The sequence below is a fragment of the Diceros bicornis genome, chromosome 6 (genome assembly GCF_020826845.1).
Source record: "Diceros bicornis minor isolate mBicDic1 chromosome 6, mDicBic1.mat.cur, whole genome shotgun sequence".
NCBI classification, from domain to species: Eukaryota; Metazoa; Chordata; class Mammalia; order Perissodactyla; family Rhinocerotidae; genus Diceros; species Diceros bicornis.
This window is the reverse complement of record NC_080745.1, coordinates 12,337,770-12,362,949: the sequence shown is the minus strand read 5'-3', so window position 1 is coordinate 12,362,949 and position 25,180 is coordinate 12,337,770. Positions and strand designations below refer to the sequence as shown.

At 51.3% G+C, this 25,180-nt stretch overlaps 1 protein-coding gene across 3 annotated transcripts in view; it reads left to right on the top strand.

Annotated features, from left to right (window-relative positions):
- ARHGAP22 (Rho GTPase activating protein 22) overlaps positions 1-25,180 on the top strand; it is a 161,505-nt gene that overhangs the window by 57,228 nt on the left and 79,097 nt on the right. For all 3 annotated transcript variants that reach the window (XM_058542851.1, XM_058542850.1, XM_058542849.1), the window contains exon 3: positions 5,798-5,885. In XM_058542851.1, the coding sequence (XP_058398834.1) occupies positions 5,798-5,885 (88 nt within the window). The remainder of the gene's footprint in view (positions 1-5,797; positions 5,886-25,180) is intronic.

Sequence of the window (25,180 nt, the reverse complement as noted above, 5' to 3'; positions counted from 1 at the left end):
GTTGATATGATTGAATTTAAATCATCTTGCTATTTGTTTCCTATTTGTCTTATTACCTTTTTCTGCCTTCTTATGGATTAATTGAAATGTTTTTAATTCTGTTTCATCTTATTTGCTGGCTCGTCAGCTTTAGCATTTTATTTCATTATTTTAGCGGTTGCTTTAGGGTTTTAGTACACAACTGCCTTTTCATAGTCTACCTTCAAGTGAGATTACATCTGCTCATATATAGTGCAAGCAACTCACACCAGCACCCTTACATTTATCCCTTCCCGTCCTTCGTGCTGTTGTTGACACACAGATTGCTTTTACATATGTTATTGGCTTCACACTATACCACTATTCTTTTCACTTAAACAGTCAATTATTTTTGAAAGACACTTAAATAATAAGAAAAAATTTTTTCCGCATTTATTCTTATAGTTACCATTTCAAGTAATCTTCATTCTTTTGAGTAAATCCTTATTTCCATCTAACCTCGCTTTCCTTCTGCCTGATTGTCTTTGACAATTCTTGCAGTGTGTGTCTGCTGCTGATGTGTTATTTCAGCTTGTGTATATCTTAAAAGAGCTCTCCTTAGCCCTTCATTCTTGACGAATATTTTCACTGGATTCAGAATACTAGGTTGACAGACTTTTCTTCCAATACTTTAAAGATGTAGCTCCACCAATTTCTCACTAGCGTTGTTTCTGACAAGAAATCTTCTGTCATCCTTACCTTTGCTCCTTTGTACATATTGTATCATTTTCCTCTGGCTACTTTTAAGAGTTTCTTTCCATAGTTGGGTGTGAGCCATTTGATTGCAGGATGCCTGCGTGGACTTTTCTTCAGGTTTCTTGTGCTTGGGGCTCATTGGACTTCTGGGATCTGTGAGTTTTTTTATGTTCATACATTTGGAAAAGTTTCAGCCATTATTTCCTCAAATATTTTTCAGTCCCCCGCCCTTTTTCAGGGACTCCAATTACACATATAGTAGCTGCATGAAGTTGTCCCACATCTCACTGATGCTCTGTTCATTTTTTTTTAATTCCCTTTTCTCTGTGTGCTTCATTTTGAATCATTTCTATGACTATATTTTCAAACTCTCTAATCTTTTCATCTGCAATGTGGAATCTGCTGTTAATCCCATCCATTGTATTTTTCATTCAGCACATTGTGCTTTTCATCTCTAGAAGTTTGAGTCTTTTTTTTATATCCTCCACTGAGGGAGCCATCTTGGGAGCGTATCCCCTGGCCTCACTCAAACCGTCAGATATCTGTAGCCCCCTCAACATCTTGACTGTCACTTCATAAAAGACCCCAAGATAGAAACACTTAGCTAAGCTACTCCAAAATTCCTGACCTACAGAAGAAACCCTGTAAGAGAATAAATGTTTATTGTTGTTTTAAGCCACTAAATTTGGGGCTAATTTGTTATGTAGCAGTAGGTAACTTACACATACAGAATCTGACCTAGAGGCTTTCTGGATTCTGAGCATCTTCACCAGCCTCTGGGGGTTGCACCACATCCTGAGATCCCCGTCGCTGGACTTAGACAAATGAGACGGAGCAAGGCTAATCACTAGGCTGCTTCCCCTCTGCCTGCAGCATTCCTGGAGCTTGCATTTTTAATATGCTGTAGAAATGATGCATTTTGAATAACTTCTAATTTGACACTAATATAAGAAACATGCTGTCTCCCGAAGGCCCTTCTGCTGGGTGTGCCTTACCCATTTCCCAGAGGTTGCTTTCTGAGCAAAGGGGTTTCTGGAGCGTGGGGCTGGGGCCTCCGCCTGCCGCCCTAGGCCCCTGAGGCTGGCCCATTCACAGAGGTCAGGCAGGGAGCTGCTGTGAGGCTGCGGCGGGGCCTGGAGGGGAGCCCGGCATGCAGACACAATGGCACGTCCTTTGCCCACCAGTGGACTGCATTGGTGCGGAGCTAGAGAGGAGTTAAGTCAGCTGCAGCCTCTCAAGACAAACTGGGACATGCAGCCTGAGTAAATAGCAAAGCAGAGCAGATGCACGGAGCTCAGACACAGGGGCAGGGGAGAGGGGACTGACCTTTGTGAGAAGCTGTTGTGTGCCTGGAGTCTGCACGCTCTTTCTGCACCCAGGGGCCGTCTGTGCAGCTCTAGGTGCAAACGGTGTGCCTGGTCCCTCCCCAGGCACTGCAGGCAGGAGGCTGGCTGGCCCCCTCCAGAGTGCTAACACTCACTTTGGGCTCCTCAGGGAAATCCCAGACCCCTCTGGTCTAGGGCACTGTCTGAGGGGCTGGAGGCGGATACTCCTCATCCTTGTGACCTGCAAGCGTCCAAGGCGGAGCAGCTCCGCCGAGATCCGGCTCTCCAAAGCCAGCAGGCAGGTGTGGAATCGGTCAGTCCTCACACCAGCCTCATCAGGTAGATACTGTTGTTATCCTCATTTTACACATGAGGAAACTGAGGTGTAAGTTCATGGAAAAGGCACTCTCCTTTGCCTCCTGTCTCTAAGTGCCCCTAGACCAGTGGTTCTCAAAGTGTATTCCCCAGGGCCAGCAGCATCAGAAAACTGGCTAGAAATGCAGATTCTCCTACTTTCTCCAGACCAGTCAATCAGAAACCCCAGGGTGGGTCCAATGCTAGGCTTGCCAGCAATTGTTAAACATGTCCATTATTGGAAATTAAGTTGTACGAACCTACAATTAAATAAATTATATTAAAAACAAAGGTAATAAGTACTCAAAATGTATCATTCCCTAATTGATTGTCTTCACGTACCTATGCTCTTGAGGTTATTGACCTCTACCGTATCTATGTGGTGGGAATACGATGGTGCATTTCTTCCCGGCTCCACGTTCAGTGGTGTTATGAAATCAGCCACGGGGGGTATTCATATCACAGAAGTTTGCAAACACGACGAATCAGGTAGCCTTACTTTTTTCACAGATCCTGTTGTTACATCTTTACTACCACACCACCAGACCCAGGGCTCTGTGTTTGAACAGCCCTGGGGTGATTCTGATGCCCACTCGAGATTGAGACCTACTCTGAGTGTTTCAGCTGGATGCTTCAGACTGACTCCTTACATGTCTTTTCATCACAGACGTAACAAGTGCCATATGGAGAATGGGAGAGCAGACTCCCTCTGCTCCCCTGCCCCCCTCCCGCTCATCTCTCTCCCACTCCCTGGATACCCCCAATGCTGTGCCTGAGCAAAATCCTGGCATCAAAGCTGTGCTCTTGACCCGTGGGATGCAGGAGGGATCTGGGCAGCCGAAAGCCAGTTCTGAGGGCCCCCTGCAGTGGTGGGGGCCACACTGGGATTCCCCTGAGTGAGAGGGGAGCCATGGGCCCAAAGTCAGAGCCTGGCGCTCCATGGCGGCTTCTTGCACACCATGCCTGCTGGCGGCTGCTGTCACACACGTTACGGGGCAAAGTGCTCCAGCATCAGGCATACCTGGGTGAACATCCGAGCTTCCCTTGCGAGCAGTGGGCCAAGGGGGCTGGTGGCTTCACCTCTCTGACCTCCATCTGCTCGCCCAGGAAGATGGGAATAGTAGTACCTACTCCCATGGGGCCTCTAGAAAGATTAAATCCAATAATTTAGACAAAGGAAGGAATATAGTACAAGCTCCGTAAACAGTAGCTCTTACTGCTTTTCCATTTCGCTGGAGTAGAAAGTATGACAATGTCGATATCATTACTCCCACTTTATGGATGACAGATATTGAGGCACAGAGGAAAACAAGCAAAGTACCCAGAATTACACAGAGAAGTTACTGGAGGGGTCGGCCCCGTGGCTTAGCGGTTGGGTGCTCGTGCTCTGCTGCTGGCGGCCCGGGTTGGGATCCCCGGCGTGCACCAACACACCACTTCTCCGGCCATGCTGAGGCCGCGTCCCACATACAGTAACTAGAAGGATGTGCAGCTATGACATACAACTATCTACTGGGGCTTTGGGGTAAAAAAATAAATAAATAAAATCTTTAAACAAAAAAAAAAAGAAGTTACTGGAACAGCAAACACCAGAGACCCCTCCCATTAGCCAGTGATGGATCTCATCCACACCTCTAATGAGCACGTTTCCCCATCCCACGGCTGCCGTCCTAATTTATCCCCGTAGCTCCAGGTTCCCTAGAGAGAACGTCACCATTAATTCAGCTATAACGATTACCAGCTGGTTCCCTGGTTTATTGCTGTAATTTCTCTAAAGCGAGCATCTGTGGGTAAAGGCGTCGTTCTGCCTTACGGACGTTGCTTAAGTGAGAAGAGGCGTTTCCGTGGTCCTTGCGGCACAGGACTGCAGCAGCCACGCGGAGGCTCCAGGCACCCGGTTAAAGCTAGGAATTGCCTGGAAAAGATGCGGGTGGGGAGAGGAGAGCTGTGTGAGCATGCAGGGGATGGGGGGCTGGAGGCGACATGGATAAAGCAGATGACCACGCCCCTCACCTGGGCCAGTGCAGAAGCAGGGATGCTGTTCCCCCACCCAGCATCGAGACTTGACACACAATAATAATTGGAGTATATTTAGGAAACACACATTTCATTATGTACCAGGCACTGCTCTAAGGACTTCCCAAGTACTAATTCATTTAATGCTCACAAGAGCCCTACAAAGTACTATTATTGTTCCTATTTCACAGATAAGGAAATCAGGAGGTAGCACAGAGAGGTTAAGCAATTTGCCTGAGGTCACACAGCCAGCAAGTAGCTGAGCCAGAATTTGAACCCGAGGGGTTAGGCTGTAGGGATGGAGTTTTAAAATGGGCTTCCCATGCAGAAAACCAAAAATGTGCAGTCAGAGCCACATACAGTCTTAAGCTGAGGAGATCGGAGCATGAATGAAATGAAGAAAGGCCTCAGCAGAGATCAGTCACTAACACTGAGAAGGGGACAAAAGAGGCCCTGCCTAGCCTGGTGGGTGGGGACAGAGTGAGTCAAGGCGGTTATGACAGCCCCTGATCTGCAGTAGGACCTCCTGAACAGGAATCTGGCATCTCAATTTACTGTCCCATTGTACAGATGTGGAAACCGAGGTTCAGAGACGTTAAGTGGTTTTCCTAAGGTCACACAGCCCAGAAGTACAAGGCTGGGACTCAAACCCAGCTTACCCGTCCTTACACTCCATGCTCTTTCCCTGCACCTTTTAGCCTGGCTACCAGATTTCAGCATTACGGAGCAAGGTGGGGTCCCCCCGTAACGTACACACGCCGGTATACCAGGCACATGGCACTATCCGTGCTGGATCCCTTCCGTGTGGTAGCTGACCCACGTTTAACAGGGAGAGAAGTGAAATCCTACCCAGCCAGGAGGGGGCAGGACTGGACTCACACAGATCTTCGGATTTTCTCCCCCCTGTCACCTAGGGACAGTCACACACAAGAAGCCAGCCCCCGTGTGCCAGCCTCCCTCTCCCTGACGGTCTACAGCCAGAAGTCCTGCCCCAGCAAGGCTGCGGATGGGCGCATTGGAACAGGGGGGCCCCCGAATGATGGGAGCCTACCCCCCTGCTCCAGACCTGCATTGCCACGCCTTAACCAGGATGGTGACAACTCAGGCGGTCCTGGCACCGCCTGTGGGGGGAGCTCCTCCAACTGTGCGTGCACACCATGGTGCTGCCCCCTCCACCAGGGACCCCTGCAGGGTCTCGTCTGCGCCTGGTCCCTGCTGTGGACAGGAGGCCTGTGTGGCCCCCGGCACCCAACTTGCCCGGCCACGGCCTGGAGGGCTGGGCCCCTGACCCTGCGGCCCCACCCTCCTTTCTCCAGGCGCCCCGACGCCAGGAGCCCTCTCCTAGCCATCTCACGGCCCCTGTGTTTGTGTTTGTCTCTCCACTTTAGGGGTTTATTTCTCTACAAGGGACCCAGGTGACGGAACTCCTTCCTGGCCCCGAGGACCCAGGGAAGCACCGCTTTGAGATCAGCCCAGGTAGGCCGAGCACCAGTCAGCTCTGGGGTTGGCCCCGGTGGCCCTAATGTAGGAGTCGCGGCACCTGGGGCCTGGGAAGGGCAGGTCTCCTTCACCAAACTCCTCCCTGCGTGAACGCCAGTGCTGGCTCTAAGCACAACTCAGAAATTTGGGCCAAATCTAGAGGATATGGCAAACTTGGGGGGAAATTTAGAAAATCCAGTCAGTTATCTGGATAGTTAGCTTTTTGGTGAGAGGCAAACGTAGATATTTAAATTCACAGTAACATAAGGAAGAAGCCAATCAATGGGGACACCTTGGGGTGAAGGTCCAAACACAACATCTGGCTCATATGCAGATGTGTCCAGAGAAGACCACAGATTCAGAGCTTAAAATCAGCTTTATCATGAACCCCAAAACTGAGAACTGCAGTGTGGTGGGAGGAAGGGAAATAATTTAACCGAAAGAACCGCTGTCATGTTAGCAGTTACAAAACAATTTTTACAGTTCCCAGTTTTCAAATGTGATTGTCATTGGACTAAGTGAATGTGCCTTACGCGGATGAGCCGGTCCGTGTACAGAAAGGCCGGCTTCTGCAGTCAGGTGGTGTCTTATAAGCTTGGCCTTCCCCAGAAGCAGAGCCTGAGACCAGGATCTGAGCAGTTTGTACAGATGGAGGAGATTCCCGAGCAGCATGGGGAGGGGAGGAGAGCCAGTCGGTGTGCTAGAGTGGGCTGCTGCTGCGGACTCTGGGGCTCCTTCCCAGTGGGGACTTCTGGAGACTGTGGGGAACAGGCCTCAGAGGTGTCTACCCAAGGAGTGAGGAGGCTGGGGGCACACCCACCAACTCCCAGCAGCCAGTAATTGAGAACTGCTCCCCGGGAGCTGACTCTGGCATTTCTGGCCTGCCCTGTGCATGGCCAATCGCCCTGCAGACAGAGATGGCCTCCAGGGAGATGTGCAGGTGCTGGAGGAAAGAGGCCGCCGGTGTGAATGAGAACAGTGAGTGCCCAGGGGTCTGGGCAGGGCCCCAGGAGTGTCGGCTGCAGGCAGCCAGTTGTCATGTCCTGCCAGTGTGCCGTCCACATGTAGACTTCCTGACGGGGAGTGGTGGCTGTGAACTGAGTGTGCTAGGGCCTCCCTGGGGTCTGGGAGCCAGCAGGTTTACAGTTTCAGATGATGTGATGATGAGGTGAGCTGGCTGTTCACTGAGGCACAGGCCAGCCCAGGCTCAGGCCAGCAAGCAGCGGCCCATTGGGAGCAGGAGTGAGCAAACGCACCGGGGCCGGGGCATGTTCACTTCTGCTCTGTCCACACCGGGAATTCCAGGAGGCCCAGGCTGCAGGTGAAGTACAGGGAGACCCTCCCAACTGCACGCCCCATGTGCAAAATGCAACCCATGGCTTCATTTGGGTGTTTCCTACTTGGCTATTTCATCTACTGCAAGAACCTTGGTACTAAAAGTGCACATTAGAAGGTGGCCCCAGAGGGATCCCAGGGTGTAGAGGGGACCATAGAGCCTTGGTTGACAATGCAGAGGAGTAAAGGCTTCTGCGAAGAAGATAGAGAAGAAACGAAGGAGGGCAGTGAAGCAGACAGGGCCCTGCCGTCTGGGGGATGGGGGAGCTGGGCAAGCGGAGGAAGGGCTGGGGGAGAGGCGGGGCCCCGGCCCTGGGAGTCGGGGAGGAGTGAGGTGAGGCCAGAACTGAGGGTGGGGGTCAACACACCCCAGCCATAAACCCAGAAAGGCTCTGAGGGCCTGCCTCAAGGACCCAACGGGGAAAAGCACCTGTGTGCATGCTCTGGCTGGGGGTCAGAGCTCTTTACAAGGATTTCTTGACTCCGGGGGAAGAAGACCCATGTAAGATAGCATCTTCGCAGGTTTGGGGATTAGGACGTGGACATCTTTGTGGGGCCATTATTCTGCCCTCTAAGGTAGGGGGTGCTTTTATGCCTGTTTTATAAAAAAGTTCACTGGGGGTTAGAAAGGATAGGTGACTTGTCTAAAGACACACAGCTAGACAGTAGTGGGGTCAGAGCCTGTACCCAGGCAGTCTGACTTCCACAGCCACACACTTCAGCTGCCCTCCGACAGGGCACCTCGTACAGGTTCTAGCATCTTCCCACCTGGGCCCGGGAGGGCTAGGAGTGCAGTTACAGGAAGGAAAGCTCCCTGCACCCTTTATCCCAAGCCCAGCAGTGGTCTGAGCACCGGATCCTGCAGATCCTGACAGCCGTCTTCTCTGTCCTCTTCCTTTGCACACACGTGCAGCCACTCCTGAAGGCCTTGGGGGCAGGGAATGGGGGACAGGCAGCTGTGAGTCTGCTCAGGGAAAGTGGGTCGGGTGTGAGCAGTGAGGGGTTCAGTCAGCCTTTGGGGAGCGCAGAGGAGGAAAGACTCAAGGGCCTCCCCTGGACGCATCATTCTGGCCCAGGAGGCCCGGGGGGGTGTGTGTGTGTGGGGGGGTGTCTGCCACACCCAATACCCCAGGGGGGATACTTGACAACTCCCGGAAATGTGATAGAAACCCACGTATGATAATGCATAAGATCAACTACATTAATTTTAAGTCATAGTTCTGGTTGTGCTGTTCAGCAGTAGGAAAAAAATCACCATTTTTCACCAAGGTAGGATTAAAACCATGAGGAAGAATTCTACTGTGGGTACCATCTAGTGGAGGGACCTGCCAATTCCACGACAGGCCGTGCTGCCCTCCTGCCCGCCCCCAGTTGTTGCAGCCAGGCCACACCTCTGATTCTTGGGGCTCCCACAGTCACTAAGTAGGGGGGCTGCAGCTTGAGCCAGCTCCAGCCCCAGAGCCCCGCTCTCCACCCACACTCTGAGGCTAGCTCACGGGTCAGGCCGGAAGGAGCCAGGCCCCAGGAGGGGGCTGGGACTCAAGGACACTGGGTCTCCTTGCCACCTGGGCCTCTTCTGCCAGGGCAGTTAGCTGCCTGGTGTGATATTGTGATTTGTAATAAGAAATATGTATTTGGTCTTTGTCCCAATTCCCTGCCCAGAGCTTCTAAAACCCTTGGAATTTCCTAAGTGTTAAGAGCGATCGAGGTGTCCTTTGTTATGTTAATGAGTGACTTTTGGACTGCTCCTGAGGATGAGGGCTGGTTGCCAGTGGAGCCCACCCTGTGATTGGAGGGTTGGAACTTTCAGTCCCACCCTCGGACCTCTGGGGAGGGGAGAGGGGCTGGAGGGTGAGTCGTTTGCCGATGGCCAATGATTTAACCAAACGTGCCTATGTGATGAAACCTCCATAAAAAACCTAAAAGGGCAGGGTATGTAGAGCTTCTGGGTTGGTGAACATGTGAAGATTTGGGGAGAGTGTCATGCTCAGAGAGGGCATGGAAGTTCCGAGGACCTTTCCCACATACCTTGCCTTATGCATCTCTTCCATCGGGCTGTTCCTGAGTTATGTCCTTTTATAATAAATCGGTAATCTAGAAAGTAAAGTATTTCCTTGAGTTCTGTGAGATTCTCTAGCAAATTAGCAAAGCAGGGAGAGGTGGTCATTGGAACCCCTGATCTATAGCAGTTGGTCAGAAGCACAGGTGACAACCTGGTCTTGTGATTGGCATCTTGTTAACTCAGGTGAAAGGGAAATTGGCTAGAGGCTACGGGGCCACACAGAATCATCTGGAAGCTGGAGAGCTGCGTGTGGGAGGGGCAGGCAGTAGGGCTGCTCAGGGGTCCCAGAACCAGCAGCAGAGAGTAGGTCAGTGCTCTGTGCTGGGGGGGTTGAATCCCTGTGGACTCTTTAGTCCTGGCGTCGCTCGCTCAAGTCTGAAGTCTCCGGGGCTGTGTTTAGGCCTCTGGCGACACTGGGGTGTTGAGGAAAGGCCTGTCCACTCCAGCACCTGGACAGACCCTCTCACCAAGGCTCAGACAGTGGGAGCAAGGAGCCCCTACAGGAAGGGAGGGAGGTGACAGGTGGCAGTCTCCATCAAACGTGCACCACACCAGACACAGTCCATGGTTCTGTCTTTGTGGGGCCGGGTGCCACATCGCTGGCCTTGGCCCTTTCCACAGAGCCACACCAGGGCCCAGAACAGGGTGCCCTTCCAGGCGCATTTCCTCCTGGGAGTACAAGGAGCCCAGTGTTCAGCGCTTTCAGCCCTGAGTGAGACATGAACAGCCCCCCTGAATCTGAGGGAGGAGAAGAGCAGGGAAGTGCTGTCTTCTTGAGCAGGAAGAAGACATGAAGAGTATAAATGGCTGCTCTAAAGTCTGGGCCCGGTTCCCATCACAGGAGCCTGTCTGCTTTGGGCCCCGCAGACCGTATTTCTCAAGATGAAGTGCTGGAGACTCCAGTGGAAGCCACCCAGTCCCGAGGCCTGGCAGGCGCTCTGCTCTCCCAGGCCGCCTCCCTCCCACTCCCCAAACACTGGGCGGGCACCTGTAGGCAGTGGGCCTGGGTGCGCGATGGCTTTGAGGTCTTGGGTTTTCCGCTCCAACCAGGAGATGAGGGCTGGGGTACGAGCAGTGGCACCCCATGGAACTCAGGGACACGGGGCCAGTTGTCCCAAGTGTGCCAGGGGTGCAGATGCTCCCCAGAGGCGGGCAGTGTCCCACACAGAGAGGAAGGTTCCAGGGCCGGCCGGTGGCACAAGTGGTTGAGTGTGCGCACTCCGCTGCGGCAGCCCGGGGTTCGCCAGTTCAGATCCTGGGTGCGCACCAACGCACTGCTTGTCAAAACCGTGCTGTCGTGGCGTCCCATATAAAGTGGAGGAAGATGGGCATGGATGTTAGCCCAGAGCCAGGCTTCCTCAGCAAAAAGAGGAGGATTGGCAGATGTTAGCTCAGGGCCAGTCTTCCTCACACACACAAAAAAAAAGTAAAAAAAAAAAAAAAAAATTAGAGAGGAAGCTTCCAGAGGAGAGTCGGGAGTCCCAGCCAGGTGCTGTCTCCCTTTTGCACCTGTCTTCTGCACTCTCCCAGCAGGGCATGCCCTCCGGAAACATCCAGCACTAGCTGGTGTCCTACTGCCTGTCTCTCCAAGAGTCAGGGAGACCCCGACAGAAGCCCAGCCCTGCCACCTAGGACCTGCGTGGTACTGGACAAGTCACTGAATGTCGCTGTCCCTCTGTTGTGTCACTTGTGAATTGGGGCCAGTAATAGAGCCCCGTACCTGGGGTTTGGTGAGGATGCTGTGAGGTCCCAGTGCCTGGCTCAGAGTCGGGGCCTTATGCCTTCATATTCTTCCCTCCTCCCTGCAATCGCTCTGTTTACAATTACTAATAATAACAACACGGTTACTGCTTAGCTAGTACCTGTAAGTAAACAATCCCAATACTGAGTGATCAGTGCTCTGACAGAGGCGTCCGCAGGGCCCAGAGCCCAGAGTGGGAAGAGGGGTGACTTGCCTTGGTGGTTAGGGGAGGTTTCCACAGACGACATTCCCAGAATGGTCCAGGAAGGGGGACAGAGTTCCCAAAGGGCACAGAGGCCTGGAGAAGTGTGGTGTACAGACACCCAGGGAGTAGAGGACCAAGGTGGAAAGGTGGGCAGGAGCCGGGTCCCGGAGGGCCTCAGAGAGGCTTGGACTTCAGCCGCTGAAAGTCTTCCACTGGCAGGAGGGATGCTGAAAACCAAAACCATACGTTAGAAAGAGCACTGGGGGTAGTGATGGGGGATAGCAAAGACCAGGCAGGAGGTGAGGGGGAGCTGTCACTCATCTTCACCCCCCCCCCCCGCCTCGCCCTGACCAGTGTCCACAGACAAGACCCTCTGCCACAGGAGGAACGGGACGAGAGGCCTTGCCAAAGTGCTCTCAGGGAGGCAGCTCAGAAGCCTGGCCGCTCAAAGCCAAGCCCTGATTCTTTCTGTGCAGTTACAAGCTCGTGTGCCAAGTTCTCAAGCAAGGGGCCCTAATCACGCACATCTCTACCTTTGGGGCCTGTTCCAGTGGGTTCCAGACCCAGCTCAGCCCCTGACTCGCTGGGGGAACCGGATCAAGTTTCCTCCCTTCTCTGGGTCTCAGTTTCCCAGTCTGTAAGAGGGCGGGCCTTGGTGGCCTCTGAGGCATCACCAGAAAGAATGGGTTCCAGCAGTTTCTTGTGGCTATGCTGGGTCTTTGCAGCTACGCTCGGGCATTGAGCTCGTAGCTGCCTCTCCTTATCCGCCTGCAGCTGGGAGCAGATAGAACTGCTGCCTGCTATCTCTGAGGCCTGACCTTGAAACGCAGCCAGCACACACAGATTACTCTGTGGAAGCAGACTGACACCGTGCTCCTGACATCCACAGAGCATCGCTCATCTCATTAGCCGCCTCCTGGGCGGGATGCTGATCTCGGCCTGTCTTGGCACCTGGTACCGGCCAGCCTACCTATCAGCCTGACCTCAAGTGGCCCCGCTGAGTTTGCCTGCAGAGCACCAGACGATGGGGAATGACTGGAAATGAAATCCGACAAGAAGTTCACCAGAGGTCCCCATCGGAGAGTGGGAGAATCAGCAAGTACGAGGGTGGCTCGGCCACTTGTACCTCCCTGCTTTGCGGCCTGGCCCTCCTGGTGTGACCTCACCTTTCTCAACTAAACCCAGGACCAGGTGTGGGAAACTCCCACTGTGTCCCAGGAAATAGATGCCCTTGAAGAAGAGCGTGCAGTTCATTCCTTTGGCCAAAAGCACATTCTAGAGCAGCTCTGTTCAATAGAAGTATAATGCAGGCCACACTTGAGATGAAATGAATGATTCCAGTGCTCAGTTACCCCGGCCACAATCCGAGTGCCCGGCAGCACTTGGGCAGGTGCACGGATCCAGACTCCAGGCTTCCTGCTGCTCATCCTCATCCCTGCTGTCTCCCACCTGGGGCGTTCTCATTCGAACCTGCACTTGCTTCTGTGCACCTTTCACCTTAGCTGCCCAGCAACCTGGCAGTCATCCTGGGCTGCCAGGAAAGGTTGCACCTTTCACACGCTATTGAAAGTGCCTCTTGGTTTTTCACTTTCTTTTCTTCTGGGGGGCAGTTATGTTGCTCTTGTCAGACTTAGGGCTTCTCAAAGGCAGGGTCCGTGTCTGATTCATATCTACAGCTTCAGCCTGGTGCTCAGTGCCTGGCCTGGAGGAGGAGCACAGGAAGAGTTGCTCACAGTTGTGCAAATATCCTGGGGCATGAGGCAGTTTGACTGAACCATTCTGTGTGGCACTGCACATGCAGTGTCAGGTGGAAGGGGAATGTGGCTGGTTAGCTGGCGAGTCAGCCAGGGTCAGACCCCAAAGCGCCTTGTGTATCAGGCTCAGGCATCTGGACAATCTTACAGGCAATGAGGAGCCACTGAAGGCTCCTCAACAGGGGAGAGGTATGATCATATTTAGCAACAATAAGAAGATCAGATTGGGCGTAGGGTCATGAAGGGGGCCCAGGGAGCAATTGGGGGGCTGCTTTAATAGAGCAGCAGGCACTGGATGCTGACAAGCTGGATCCAAGCAGGGGCCAGGAGGACAGGGGCTAGCTGAGAGGCAGAATGGCCAGACCCCGTGAGGGAGCGGATGCTGGAGGTGGAGCCCAGGATGACTGCCAGGTTGCTGGGCAGCTAAGAAAGGACATACAGGAGGAGAAGCAGTTTGGGGATAAAGATGACTGGGTCACCATGAGATCACAGAAGCCCAGGCTAGCAGCAGTGCAACCTGGATTGATGTCTCTGATGATGGTGCAGTTAAGTATCTTGACTGTGGTGATGGTTTCACGAAGCTACACATATGATAAAATTGCATAGATTCCCCCACTGCACCCACACACACACAGGAGTCCCTGTAGAACTGGTGAAATCTGAATCAGCCCTGTGGATGGTACCGAGGTCAGTTTCCTGGTTTCGCTGATGTGCGATAGCTGTGTGAGACGTTAACGCTAAGCGAGGCTGGGGGAAGGGTGCGTGGGACCTCACTGTACATCTCACTGTACAACTTCATGTGAATCTGGAATTATTTCAAAATAAAAACTTTTTTAAATTTTATTTTTTATTATTATTATTATTTTTCTCTGTGAGGAAGATTAGCCCTAAGCTAACATCCGATGCCAATCCTCCTCTTTTTGCTGAGGAAGATTGGCCCTGGGCTAACATCCGTGCCCATCTTCCTCTACTTTACATAGGATGCCACCACAGCACGGCTCAACAAGCGGTGCATCGGTGCGCACCCTGGATCCGAACCGGTGAACCCCGGGCCACTGAAGTGTAGCGCACTCACTCAACCGCTGTGCCACCGGGCCAGCCTCTACTTTTTATTATTTTATTGAGGTCATAATGGTTTATAACATTGTGTAATTTCAGGTGTACATTATTATTTATCAGTTTCTGTATAGACTGCATCGTGCTCACCACCAATAGTCTAATTTTTATCCGTCACTGTACATATGTGCCCCTTTACCCCTTTCACCCAACCCCCAACCCCCTTCTGCTCTAGTAACCGCTAATCAATTCTCTTTATCCATGTGTTTGTTTATCTTCCACATATGAGTGAAATCACATGGCGTTTGCCTGTCTCTGTCTGGCTTATTTCACTTAACATAATACCTTCAAAGTCCATCCATGTTGTCGCAAATGGGATGATTTTGTCTTTTATTATGGCTGAGTAGTATTCCATTGTGTATACATACCACATCTTCTATATCCATTCATAAAAACTTTTTTAAAAGTACCTACCCCATAGTGTTGTGGTGAAATGATGCACCTATATCTTAGGGCAATACCTGGCCTGTGTTAAGTACGCAATAAAGTTAGCAAGTAGTGTAACAGGTTGTCTGCAAATGCGAGAAACAGAGCAAACGTATTTTTATAGAGTGTGTTAGTAACCTTGTCAAACAATATGCTCAGTGTGCTTTTCTTCAACCTCCAGACACTTTTTCGGATAAAGTGCCTCTGAATTTAAAGCAATGGGTCCAGTTGTTTATCTTTTAAAAAGTAAAAGAAATACAGTACTTTCTCTGAATTTTGTGACTTTTTGAACACTCTCTGGTGTATTTATTGATTGACAACTGGGCCCATTGTTTCTTAGAAGTGTTTCACTTGAAAACACATTGAGAACATTATTTAAAAATTTGGCAAACGTGCTATTTAACAGTTGACTTCACATTTCCTGACTTTGCAGACAGCTGTGTGTGCGCTCACCTACCTATGATGACTGTTGTCCGTCTGCCGCCTTCTGTATGGCTGGCCCCTCTCACTTCGCATATCCTGCCCCAGGGACAGGTATATGTTTGCTGACTGACAGAATGAAAAGCCACTCACCAAGGGAAACCTGCTAATTCCTCCAAGAGCAATTGGCCACGTTCCTGGGTCAGCAGTAGAAATGAGTTCCCGATATTAACATTTTCTGCAAGACACAAACAGCATGAGATTCTTCAAGTCATTTGTTGAGTTTCTTTTTAGAAAAGGAAGTGGGAAGGGGGCCCCACACTGTATCGGCTCAATCTTCCTGACACCACGGTGAGTGGACGTTACACCTTGTTCTACAGATGTGGAAACTGAGGCACAGAGGGGTAACTTGTCCAAAGTCACATGATTAGTACAAGGTGGAGTCCAGACTCCAGGGTCTCACTCTCAGCAGGCTGCCAACAGGAGCCCAGGCAGGTGCTGGGCACCTCGGCCCTGAGACACAGAGAGGCACGGACAGAAATTCCTCAGTTAGAGATATGCACACCAGATAGGGAAGAGGCAATGTGCTGGGGGAGGCACGCTCAGTGCCAGCTCAGAACAGAGATGTAGATAAAATGCTTCACAAGTGATCTCTGTTAGACTAAATCTAGATAAATTAGGATATGGGGAGGAATGTGGCAGGGATTAGCGGGTAGGGGGTTGATGGTTACTTCTGGGAAGCCAAGCCCAGGTACAGAGGGAGAGCCTTCAGCTTAGGAACTTGCTTACACACAAGGCTATTCTTTAGTCCAGCTCCTTCCTACTCAAGCTGTGGCCCATGGGCCAGCTGCATCCGCATCACCTGGAAGCTTGTTGCAAATACAGCCTCTGGGGCCCCACTTGGAACTACTGCAACAGAATCTGTGTTATAGCAATCTGTCCTGGGTGACTGGTGTGCATATTCAAATGCGAGAAGTGCTGCTCTGGAGAGAAACAACATCAGTGCTACCCAGCCCTGAACACTGAGATCCTGAGGGAGGAGACTCCATCTGTGCACTCAGAGCCTGGTGCCTGCCTCTAAAGGTGCTTGATAAACTAAATCAGTGAAGGAGTAATAACTCAAAATCAGGAAGAGATCTGAAAGTGATGGTAGAGAGAGGCAAACAATAACAAGAAATTGAGTCTAGTCCTCAGGCTGCAAACCAAGGCTGATTACCCATGGGCTGATTCTGGCCCATAAACATATTTTGTTTGGCTCATGAAATATTTTTAAAAGCAAAATATTTTACTCATAAAAAATATAGATTTCTATACAATAAATTTGGGCCTGCTTTCTCCATATAAACAATTGGCAGGAGCTCAGTAACAGCTGCCCCTTTTAGACAGAGCATTCTCCAGTTGGCCAGAATCCCCACCACTCTCTTGCCCCCCACACCTGTTTTTTCAGTTCTGATCTCTCTATAAGGGTTTGACTCTATGAGCCCTAGTGTAGATAAAAAACTCAAAATCAAAGCCAGCTAGAAAATGATAGTTATTGTACATTGGCTAAATCATTTGACACCCCCAGTTATTTGTCAGGTGGGGTTGTGGTTAAGGGTAATGTGCTCAGTCACACTGTCTGAGTTTCAGGTCTGGCTCAGCTTCTCCCCAGGTCTGGGGTCCAGAGCAAGTCACATAACCCCAAACTTCAGGCTCTTCCTCTGTAAAATGGCCTCAATCGATAAAAGCAGCTCCGTGTAGAGCATGAAGCACTGTGCCTGGCACATGGCTGGCAGGAGCTAATTAGGAAGACATAGCTAATTGCAGTTGCCACAGCAAAATAACACACAGGAAGGCAGCTATTCATTCCCCCTATTTCTAAAATATCAATATTTATTTATTTATTTATTTTTGTGAGGAAGATCAGCCCTGAGCTAACATCAGTACTCATCCTCCTCTTTTTGCTGAGGAAGACCAGCTCTGAGCTAACATCTATTGCCAATCCTCCTCCTTTTTTTCCCTAAGGCCCCAGTAGATAGCTGTATGTCATAGCTGCACATCCTTCTAGTTGCTGTATGTGGGACGCGGCCTCAGCATGGCCGGAGAAGCGGTGCGTCAGTGCGCGCCCGGGATCCGAACCCGGGCTGCCAGTAGCGGAGTGCACGCACTTAACTGCTAAGCCACGGGGCCGGCCCTAAAATATCAATATTAATTATCAATATCTTCCATAAAATGGTATACAGAATACATAAAATTTTAAAATTCAGTGAAGCTAAATATTTTATACATTTCAAATTAAAAACATACACATATTAAAAGCATTAGGTGAAAACATAAACCTATGAAATGTAAACATTAAAAATATTGCCCTTCTAATAAAATGAGTAGCAGATGAAATTAATAAAATATTATTCAAAAATAACAAACCGAGCCCTATAAAATCAAGAAAATTTTAATAATAATGAACACTTGAAATAATACTATTTGATGTTATTTTTGAATCACGAGCGTGTTTTTGTGCCCGTTTTTGCCAGCTGCTATGAAACTTTTTACTCTGCACTGGTGAGAAGATTGTTCCAAGTTAAATTTCAAGCTAACTCCAAATATTATTTGTTGAGTTCTTCATCCTCAAATAATCCTATTTCTTATTCGATACTTTAGAGATCTTTTTTTTTCACTCCCTTTTTTGTTGTTGGCAGGAACTACATCTTTTAATTGATCATGAGCTCTAGTTTTATTTCAAAGAAAGAGTGTCCAGTTCATCTCCTTCTTCTCCACTGTTCTCCTGGGGAGGCAGCGATGTTGATGGGTCTCCGGGAGCAATTTCCAGGCTGTTGTGTTTGAATACCACTGGTTTGGAAAGTCTCTGAACTAGATCCTTACTAAGTCCTTACTCTAGTAAGGACTTACTGGTTCTCTTCCTCCTCTGTTGATTATGGAGGAATAGAAAACCACTTTCAAAACAAGTTTTCCTTTACTGGATCCAAACTTCTACTGCAGCATATCCCTGAGTGTAAATGATGCCGATTTTTTAAAAATATGTCACAAAAACACCTGTAGTTCAGCATTTTTTAAAAGCACATTATTCTGGAGTACCAGAATGTTAAAAAGTGGGGTTACAATCACTAAAAAACACCAGATTTGGAAGTTCTTCTGAAGGTCTGTGACCCCTTCCTGGGTTCTGAGCACACGGCTGTCCCCGCTGCTCTCCTGCATGCTTGACGGGGAGGAAACAGAGCTGGGGAGGCTGAGCTGGGAAAGGGTCCTTGTTATCCCTCCAAAATCACGTCCACCGGAAACCTCGGAACGTGACCTTATTTGCAAATAGGTTCTTTGCCAATGCAGTTTGTTAAGATGAGGTCATATTGGAGTAGGCTGGGCCCTAAATTCGGTGACTGATGTCCTTATAGGAAGAGGGAAATTTGTCAGCTCTAAGTTGAATAAGTTCTGAGGATGTAATGTACAGCATGGGACTATAGTTGATAACACTGTATTGTATAATTGAAATTTGCTAAGAGAGTAGAACTTAAATTTCCTCACCAAAAAAAAAAAAAAGATAACTATGTGAGGTGATGGATTGTGTTAATTAACTCGATGAGGGGAATCCTTTCACAACGTATACTTATATCAAATCACCACGATGTACACTTTAAATATCTTAGAATTTTATTTGTCCATTATACCTCAATAAAGCTGAAAAAAGAAGAAGACAGAAGTTTGGGCCCACAGACACACAAGGGTGAGGTCGTGTGAAGACAGAGACAGAGAGTGCAGTGATGCACCCACGAGCCAAGGAACGCCAAGGATTGCCGGGCACACCAGAAGCTAGGAGAGAGGCATGAAAAGACCCTTCCTCGAGCCTTTGGAGGGAGCACGGCCCTGCCAACACTTGATTTTGGACTTTGAGTCTCTAGAACTCTGCGAGAACGAATTCCCGTTGTTTTAAGGCACCCAGTTTGCGGTAATTTGCCACGGGAGCCCTAGGAAACTCCTAGAGTCAGGAAGTTGGAAGTGAAGCTGCCAGAGCGAGTGGCCCTTCTCAGCAGGACCCTGCTTTCGCTGAGCTTAGGAATCCAGCCCGTACTTTTAGGGGCCGAAACCCAGAAGACCCGGCTCATCTTCCTACCCTCCTCCCCTGGCGGGTTACCCGTCTTCCTGCACCCCCCCCCCCCCCCGTGTCCAGCCCCTCCGTGATGGTGGATGCCGCTCCTGCTGTGCACGTCATTCGCTGGGCCTGCAGCACCGCCTGGTGACGTCCAGGTGCTGCCTGTGGTTGGGTGGGAAGAGCAGAGCTGCAGGAGTCGGAGAGACCCAGGAAAGAACCGGCTTTTCCTGGCTGTGAGCACCGCCTAGGAAAGTCTCCTCATCTCCCTGAGCCCCACGGGATGGTGGTAATACTGACCTTGATGGGCCCTGGCAGGGATGGTGGGATACAGCAGTGCCTGGTACACAGCAGGTGCTCAATACATGTGAGAATCTCCCCTCCCCCCGCCGTGTAAGACTAGTCGAGAATCCCAGCATCCTGGAGAGCCAGGCCTCTCCTGGCAGGCTCGGGCAAGCTGGAGCAGGTGGGGCCGGGGCCAGAACACACGTGCAGTGGGCAGCGGCTTCCCCTGGGAGGAAGAGGCCTGGAGAGGAAGGTGGGGGCTGCCGGTCCTCATCAAACACACGAGGGCCTGGGCTGAGAAGGGGCATCGGGGGCAAGGGGTCGGGTCTGGTTTCCCGTGTCTGGCACAGAGTGGCGCTCCACAAATAACTGTGGAAGGAATAATGTTGGAGAAGGGAAGAACGGTCCACCAGGCGTGTCCAAGTGCTGTCAGACCAGCCCACCTGCAGGAGCCGGCACTGAAGGAATGTGCAGAGCAGAGGGTTCTTTTCTGTTCTGTTCTGTTCTTTAAATTGAGAGAAGCTGATCTTCTTTGTTCTGTGAAGGGTCACTTAAGTGGCCCTCTTGGGTATGCAAATAACAGACAACTCAGCAGCCAGCGTCCTGGGGGCAGTTTGGAACAGGACCTTTTGTGGCTGTTGGTGGTGGGTTCTATTCTTTATTTTTGAGTGGCTTGGCCAGGATCGTGCCCTTCTTTGGCGTGCAGCAGACGAGGTCTGTCAGGAGAGTCGAAGGAAGAGGAGAAATTTGTGGACTAATTTGTACAAAGAGCCCAAGGTTTCAGGAAGGAGTGAGGGGGATACACCAGCATAGTGTTTTCACAGTTCTTTGACAATGAGAAATAAACATGACGTGGCACCCCAGGCCCAGCACACATGAGGCAAGGGCATCAGGAAACAGTACGGTTCCCACATGCAGTGCCCCTGGCATTGTCTGTTCTGTGGGGTTCTACCTCGCTTTAAAAAATACTGGTCCAGACCCACTGAGTTGATTTCGTGACTCCTGAATGGATGGTCTGTAGTCTGAGAAATGCTTCTTGGGATTGGCGTTCAGGGGATCTGCGGGGTGGACCAAGGCCTGGCTGCAGGAGGGGTGCGGAGGCCGGGGAAGTAGAGGCTTTAAGGGTGAGCGAGCCCCGAGTCTGAGTAACTAGGTCGGGGAGGAATACTGGTCGTGGGAGTTATCAGATGCTAGAACTGGGTCTAACCTAGCCATCTGAGGCCAACTCGCCCCTGGAAATTGTGTATGTCTGTGCACATGTGTGTGTGTGTGTGTGTGTGTGATCTGACAGAGGAGGGCTCTAGGAGCTTGTGAACCCTCTCCCTGAGCAGCAGGTCCTGTGCCAGAGGTCCTGTGTGTCCGTGGAGAGACTTGGCAGGCCTCTTCCTCCCATGGGGCATCTCTGTGGAGCCCAGCAGCACATCCCCATCCAGCTGGAATCTCAGTGCCACCACCAAGGCCAGCCTGGGAGGGGCCTGCCCCGTGCCCACCATCCCGGGGCAGCCCGGCGTCCTGTGGGAGTGACCGGGTACACCCCAGAGGTCCTGCCTCATGTGGCAGGGAGCCGTCCAGATGGAGCAGAATGTTGTGGCCTGGGCAGAACACCCTGGAGGAGTCGATGCTTCCACAGCAAAATCCTGGGGAACGGGGACTTCGCCCATCCCAGCATCTATGTGTTAGATACAGGGCCAAGACCAGCTTCTGCTCGGCCGCCTGCTGAGCATGGAGATGGGGCGGAAGCGGCCTGGACACTTGCCCTCCAGAACCAGCAACGGGAAGCCTGGTTGTCCTGTGCTTTCTCCTTCCACGACTAGGTGGCAGCAGCAAGCACACGTGCTTGAACCCCTTCCTGGGGATGTGGCCATCCCCACCTCTGTCCCCGGGGCTGAACTTCGCCAGCTCAGCCCTCCCCCTGCCCAGCACCCCCGGCTGCAGCCCCGCTGAGAAGGGAAGGCTGCTGGACGTCTACTGTGTGTCAAGCTCTTTTCTTAGCGTCCCAGTTCATCCTCACAGCGCTCAGGACCCTCAGCCCCATTCACTGCCCGGTAGAAGGACGGAGGGTCTTTCCAGATGTTGGAAACTGGAATTCAGTTCAGACAGCTGGGGGGTCAGCTCCAGTCAAGGCAGCATGGTGGCAAAACACAAGCTTGGGCGCCAAGTGGCCCGACAGCCCCTCACAGCACCTCACCCCTCTGAAGCCATGGGGGCAGCCAGACCAGGTTCCTTTTCCTACAGCCGGCCCTGTGGACAGACTCTGCTTCCCAGCCTCCCCCGCAGAAAGACGGTCCCGTGACTGAACCCTGGACAATGGAATGTGAGTGGGAGTGCGACGTAGGCCGCTCTCAGCCCCTAAAATCCCCTGAGCTCCCTGCTCCCGCTTCCCTCCTCTGACAAGCAGACGGAAAGGATCCAGAGGAGGACCCTGAGGTCCTAGAAGGGGCCTGAGTCCCCAAGAGAGGACATGGAGCAGAGCCCCCTCCCCCATCCCTTTTATGCTGACCCACAAGAGATGGTGACCTGAGCAGGAAAGAGTGTTATAGGGTTAAGCCACTGAGATTTTGCAGTTTGTTATGGCAGCAAGCATCAATCAGCTGATTAATGTGCCAGTTTCCTTATCTGTGACATGGGGTTATCAACACTCGGTCTCAGGGTTGCTGTGTTAATGACATGTAGTGCATGTAAATCGCCAAGCCTGGGGGCTGGCACTTTGCAAACTCTCAAAGACTCCCCCGTAGTGAGGTCCCTCCCTCGCACCCATCAGCAGCTGCAGCAGCCATGGCGACAACACACGGAGGACAGGCCCACCCCCGGTTCACAGTGCTGTGCCCCCAGCTACGCGGACCAGGCACGGTGGGCCTGGCTCACTGCGGAGGGTCTCGGCTTCTGTGGCACACAGGACTGCTGGGCGCCTTCACGGGGCAGGCCTCTCCACGCAAACGCTTTGTCCCCTGGAGTGCCGCTCTAACTGTGGACACACGCCCTGAGGGCAAGAGCTGTGAATCGGGAGGCTGAGCTGAGGTCACATACTGAAAGTGAGAGCTGAGAGTCCCGCTGGAGCCAGACTCCACGGTCCAAGTCCTGGCTCTTCCACTTACTAGCTGCGGGACCCCAGGTAAGTCACTTGGCAGCTCTGTGCCTCAGTTTCCCCAGCACTGAAATGGGGATGGTAACAGGGTTCTTGTGGAGATTGAGTTAACGCATGTAGCATGCTCAGAACAGTGCTGGGCATACAGCTGGTGCTCAGTGTGTTGCTCTTTTTCCTGAAGCAAGTATCCCACTTGGTGACTCCCGGTCAAGCAGCCAAGACTGGCCCCACTCCCCTAGCCCATGGAAAGGCCTGCTGTCACCACAGCCGCAGGGAGTGCCCTGCCCCCCTCCAGGGAGCCGCCGCAGCCACAGATTCCGGGGCAGGGAGCAGACGCCCTCCTGGCCGTGGCTGTGGCCGCCTGCCTCTCCCAGGCTGCACTTCTCCTGGGGGTGGGAGAGGAAAGCAAGACAGAGGGAGCAGGTGGGAGCAGCGATGGGGGTGAGGCTTCGGGAAAGGACAATGGGCTTTGTAAAATCCCTCTCTGGGCAGTCTGGCCAAGTTCAATGGCTTCAGGCCACGCGAACAGCAAGAAAAATGTGGCCCAGGAATTTCTCCCCAACGATTCCCCTTGTCTTTCTCTGTGGGAATTTGGAACTGCAGACACATTCCTTCCATGAACAGCATCCACGGCAGCCGCAGGCCCATTGGCCCGAGTCAGGGCACTGCCGGCCTGCACCCCTAGGCCGCCCCAGCACCCCCTCCCTGAGGAGTGGGCGTGGCGAGTGGCAGGAGAAGAGGCTCTCGCTGCAGACTTCAGAGCCTGCGCTGGCTGGGACTGACCCCCCGGCGCTGCCTGCCCCTCGAGAGCCAGCTGTCCAGACAGCGCGTGCAGCTGCTCACCCCACCTATCACCAGAAGTGGAAACCAGACATCTTGGGCAGAACTCCCACCTCTTAGACATGGAAAGTCACTTTTTTCCTACGCCAAGTACTTCCCAGCTTAGAGGAAACAACTTCCCAGTGCTCTAAAATTCTTTTAAAACAGAGAGAGGGGGCCGGCCCCGTGGTTTAGCAGTTAAGTGCGCACGCTCCGCTACTGGCGGCCCAGGTTCGGATCCTGGGCGCGCACAGATGCACCGCTTCTCCGGCCACGCTGAGGCAGCGTCCCACATACAGCAGCTAGAAGGATGTGCAGCTGTGGCATGCAACTATCTACTGGGGCTTTGGGAAAAGAAAAGGAGGAGGATTGGCAGTGGATGTTGGCTCGGAGCCGGTCTTCCTCAGCAAAAAAAAGAGGAGGATTAGCATAGATGTTAGCTCAGGGCTGATCTTCCTCACAAAAAAAAAAAAAAAACACAGAGAGAGGGCTTCAAACTATGGAAAGCCTGCAGGCCCAGTCTGGCTCTCCACCTGCTTTTGTAAATAAAGTTTTATTGAAGTGCAGCCACACCATTCCTTTAGGTATTGCCTATGGCTGGTTTCATGCTACAAGGGCAGAGCTGAGTAGTTGCTACGGAGACCATATGGCATGCAAAGCTTAAATATGTTTATGATCTGTTCCTCAGAAAAAGGTTACTGATTCCTGGTTTAAAGAGAACGTGTTACATTCACTTATTAACTTATACTCTGGTGTTATTCCACAAAGGATTTGAAATGGCTTCTAATGAGATCACTTAGAATAAAATAAAGGTAACCCAATAGAAATAAGTTTTTAATTTTATTTATTTATTTATTCCCCCAAAGCCCCAGTAGATAGTTGTAGGTCATAGCTGCACATCCTTCTAGTTGCTGTATGTGGGACGCAGCCTCAGCATGGCTGGAGAAGCGGTGCGTCGGTGCGCGCCCGGGATCCGAACCCGGGCCGCCAGCAGCGGAGCACGCGCACTTAACCACTAAGCCACGGGGCCGGCCCAGAAATAAGTTTTTAAATTTTAATTTTTTTAATTTAAAATTTTAATTGTTTAAGGACCTCAGAAAATGCAAGAAAAGTAGAAAAGCAAAATTAGGAAACAAAAGCAGAAAAGTGAAGGACTACTTTAGGGCCTTCATACTTGCCAAAGCCAAACTTTAAATTTTTCCTGAGCTTCCTGGCAGCCAAAGGAAAAAGAGAAATGAGACTTAAGTCTCATTAAGAGAAAGGACAAAGCACACCAGTCCTCATGGAATCCACAGCCTTTTCTAGCACAAAGCAGTGTGGGCTTGCTTCAAACAGAATCTACCTTCACCAGAGTCATACTTTATTTTAAAAAAAGAAACCAGAACAATGAGTCTGTAAAGTGAATAACAACAGCAATGCTGTTGATGAGGGCTAATATGGGCAGAGGGGTGCTAGTTAACATGTTTAACCAGATATCTAAATCCAAATTAGTTGGCTTCTGTGCTCCGTGGTACAAGCGCACAAGACATATTTTGAGAGACAGGGTGCGAGAGCCCTCCTTTCTGCTTCTTGTTTCTGTAGATGTTTGTTTCAGAGCAGAAACTGAAGGTGATGGGGGTAGCCCCAACTTGTCACTAACTCACCTTTCAGTGCCTGGCACATAGTAGGCCCTCAAGAAACGCTTGCTGTGAAGTGGATCTAGCCTCTCCGGGCCTTAGATTTCCATGAAAAATGAGGAGACTGTATTAAAACGGAAAGTCCCTTCCAAGTCCAGAATGTCTGTGAGCTACGGTGTTGTCCACGTGGTGCGTGCACACGGGATTTTGGCCGAACTCCTAACACAGATCAGAACCGTGATGGGAGGAGAGGATGAGGGGGAAGCAGGCCCAGGTGGAGACCCTCACTTCCAGGGCCAGGGGGCAGAGGGCTGGTCAGACTGCTCAATCCAAGTGCAGGCTCCCGC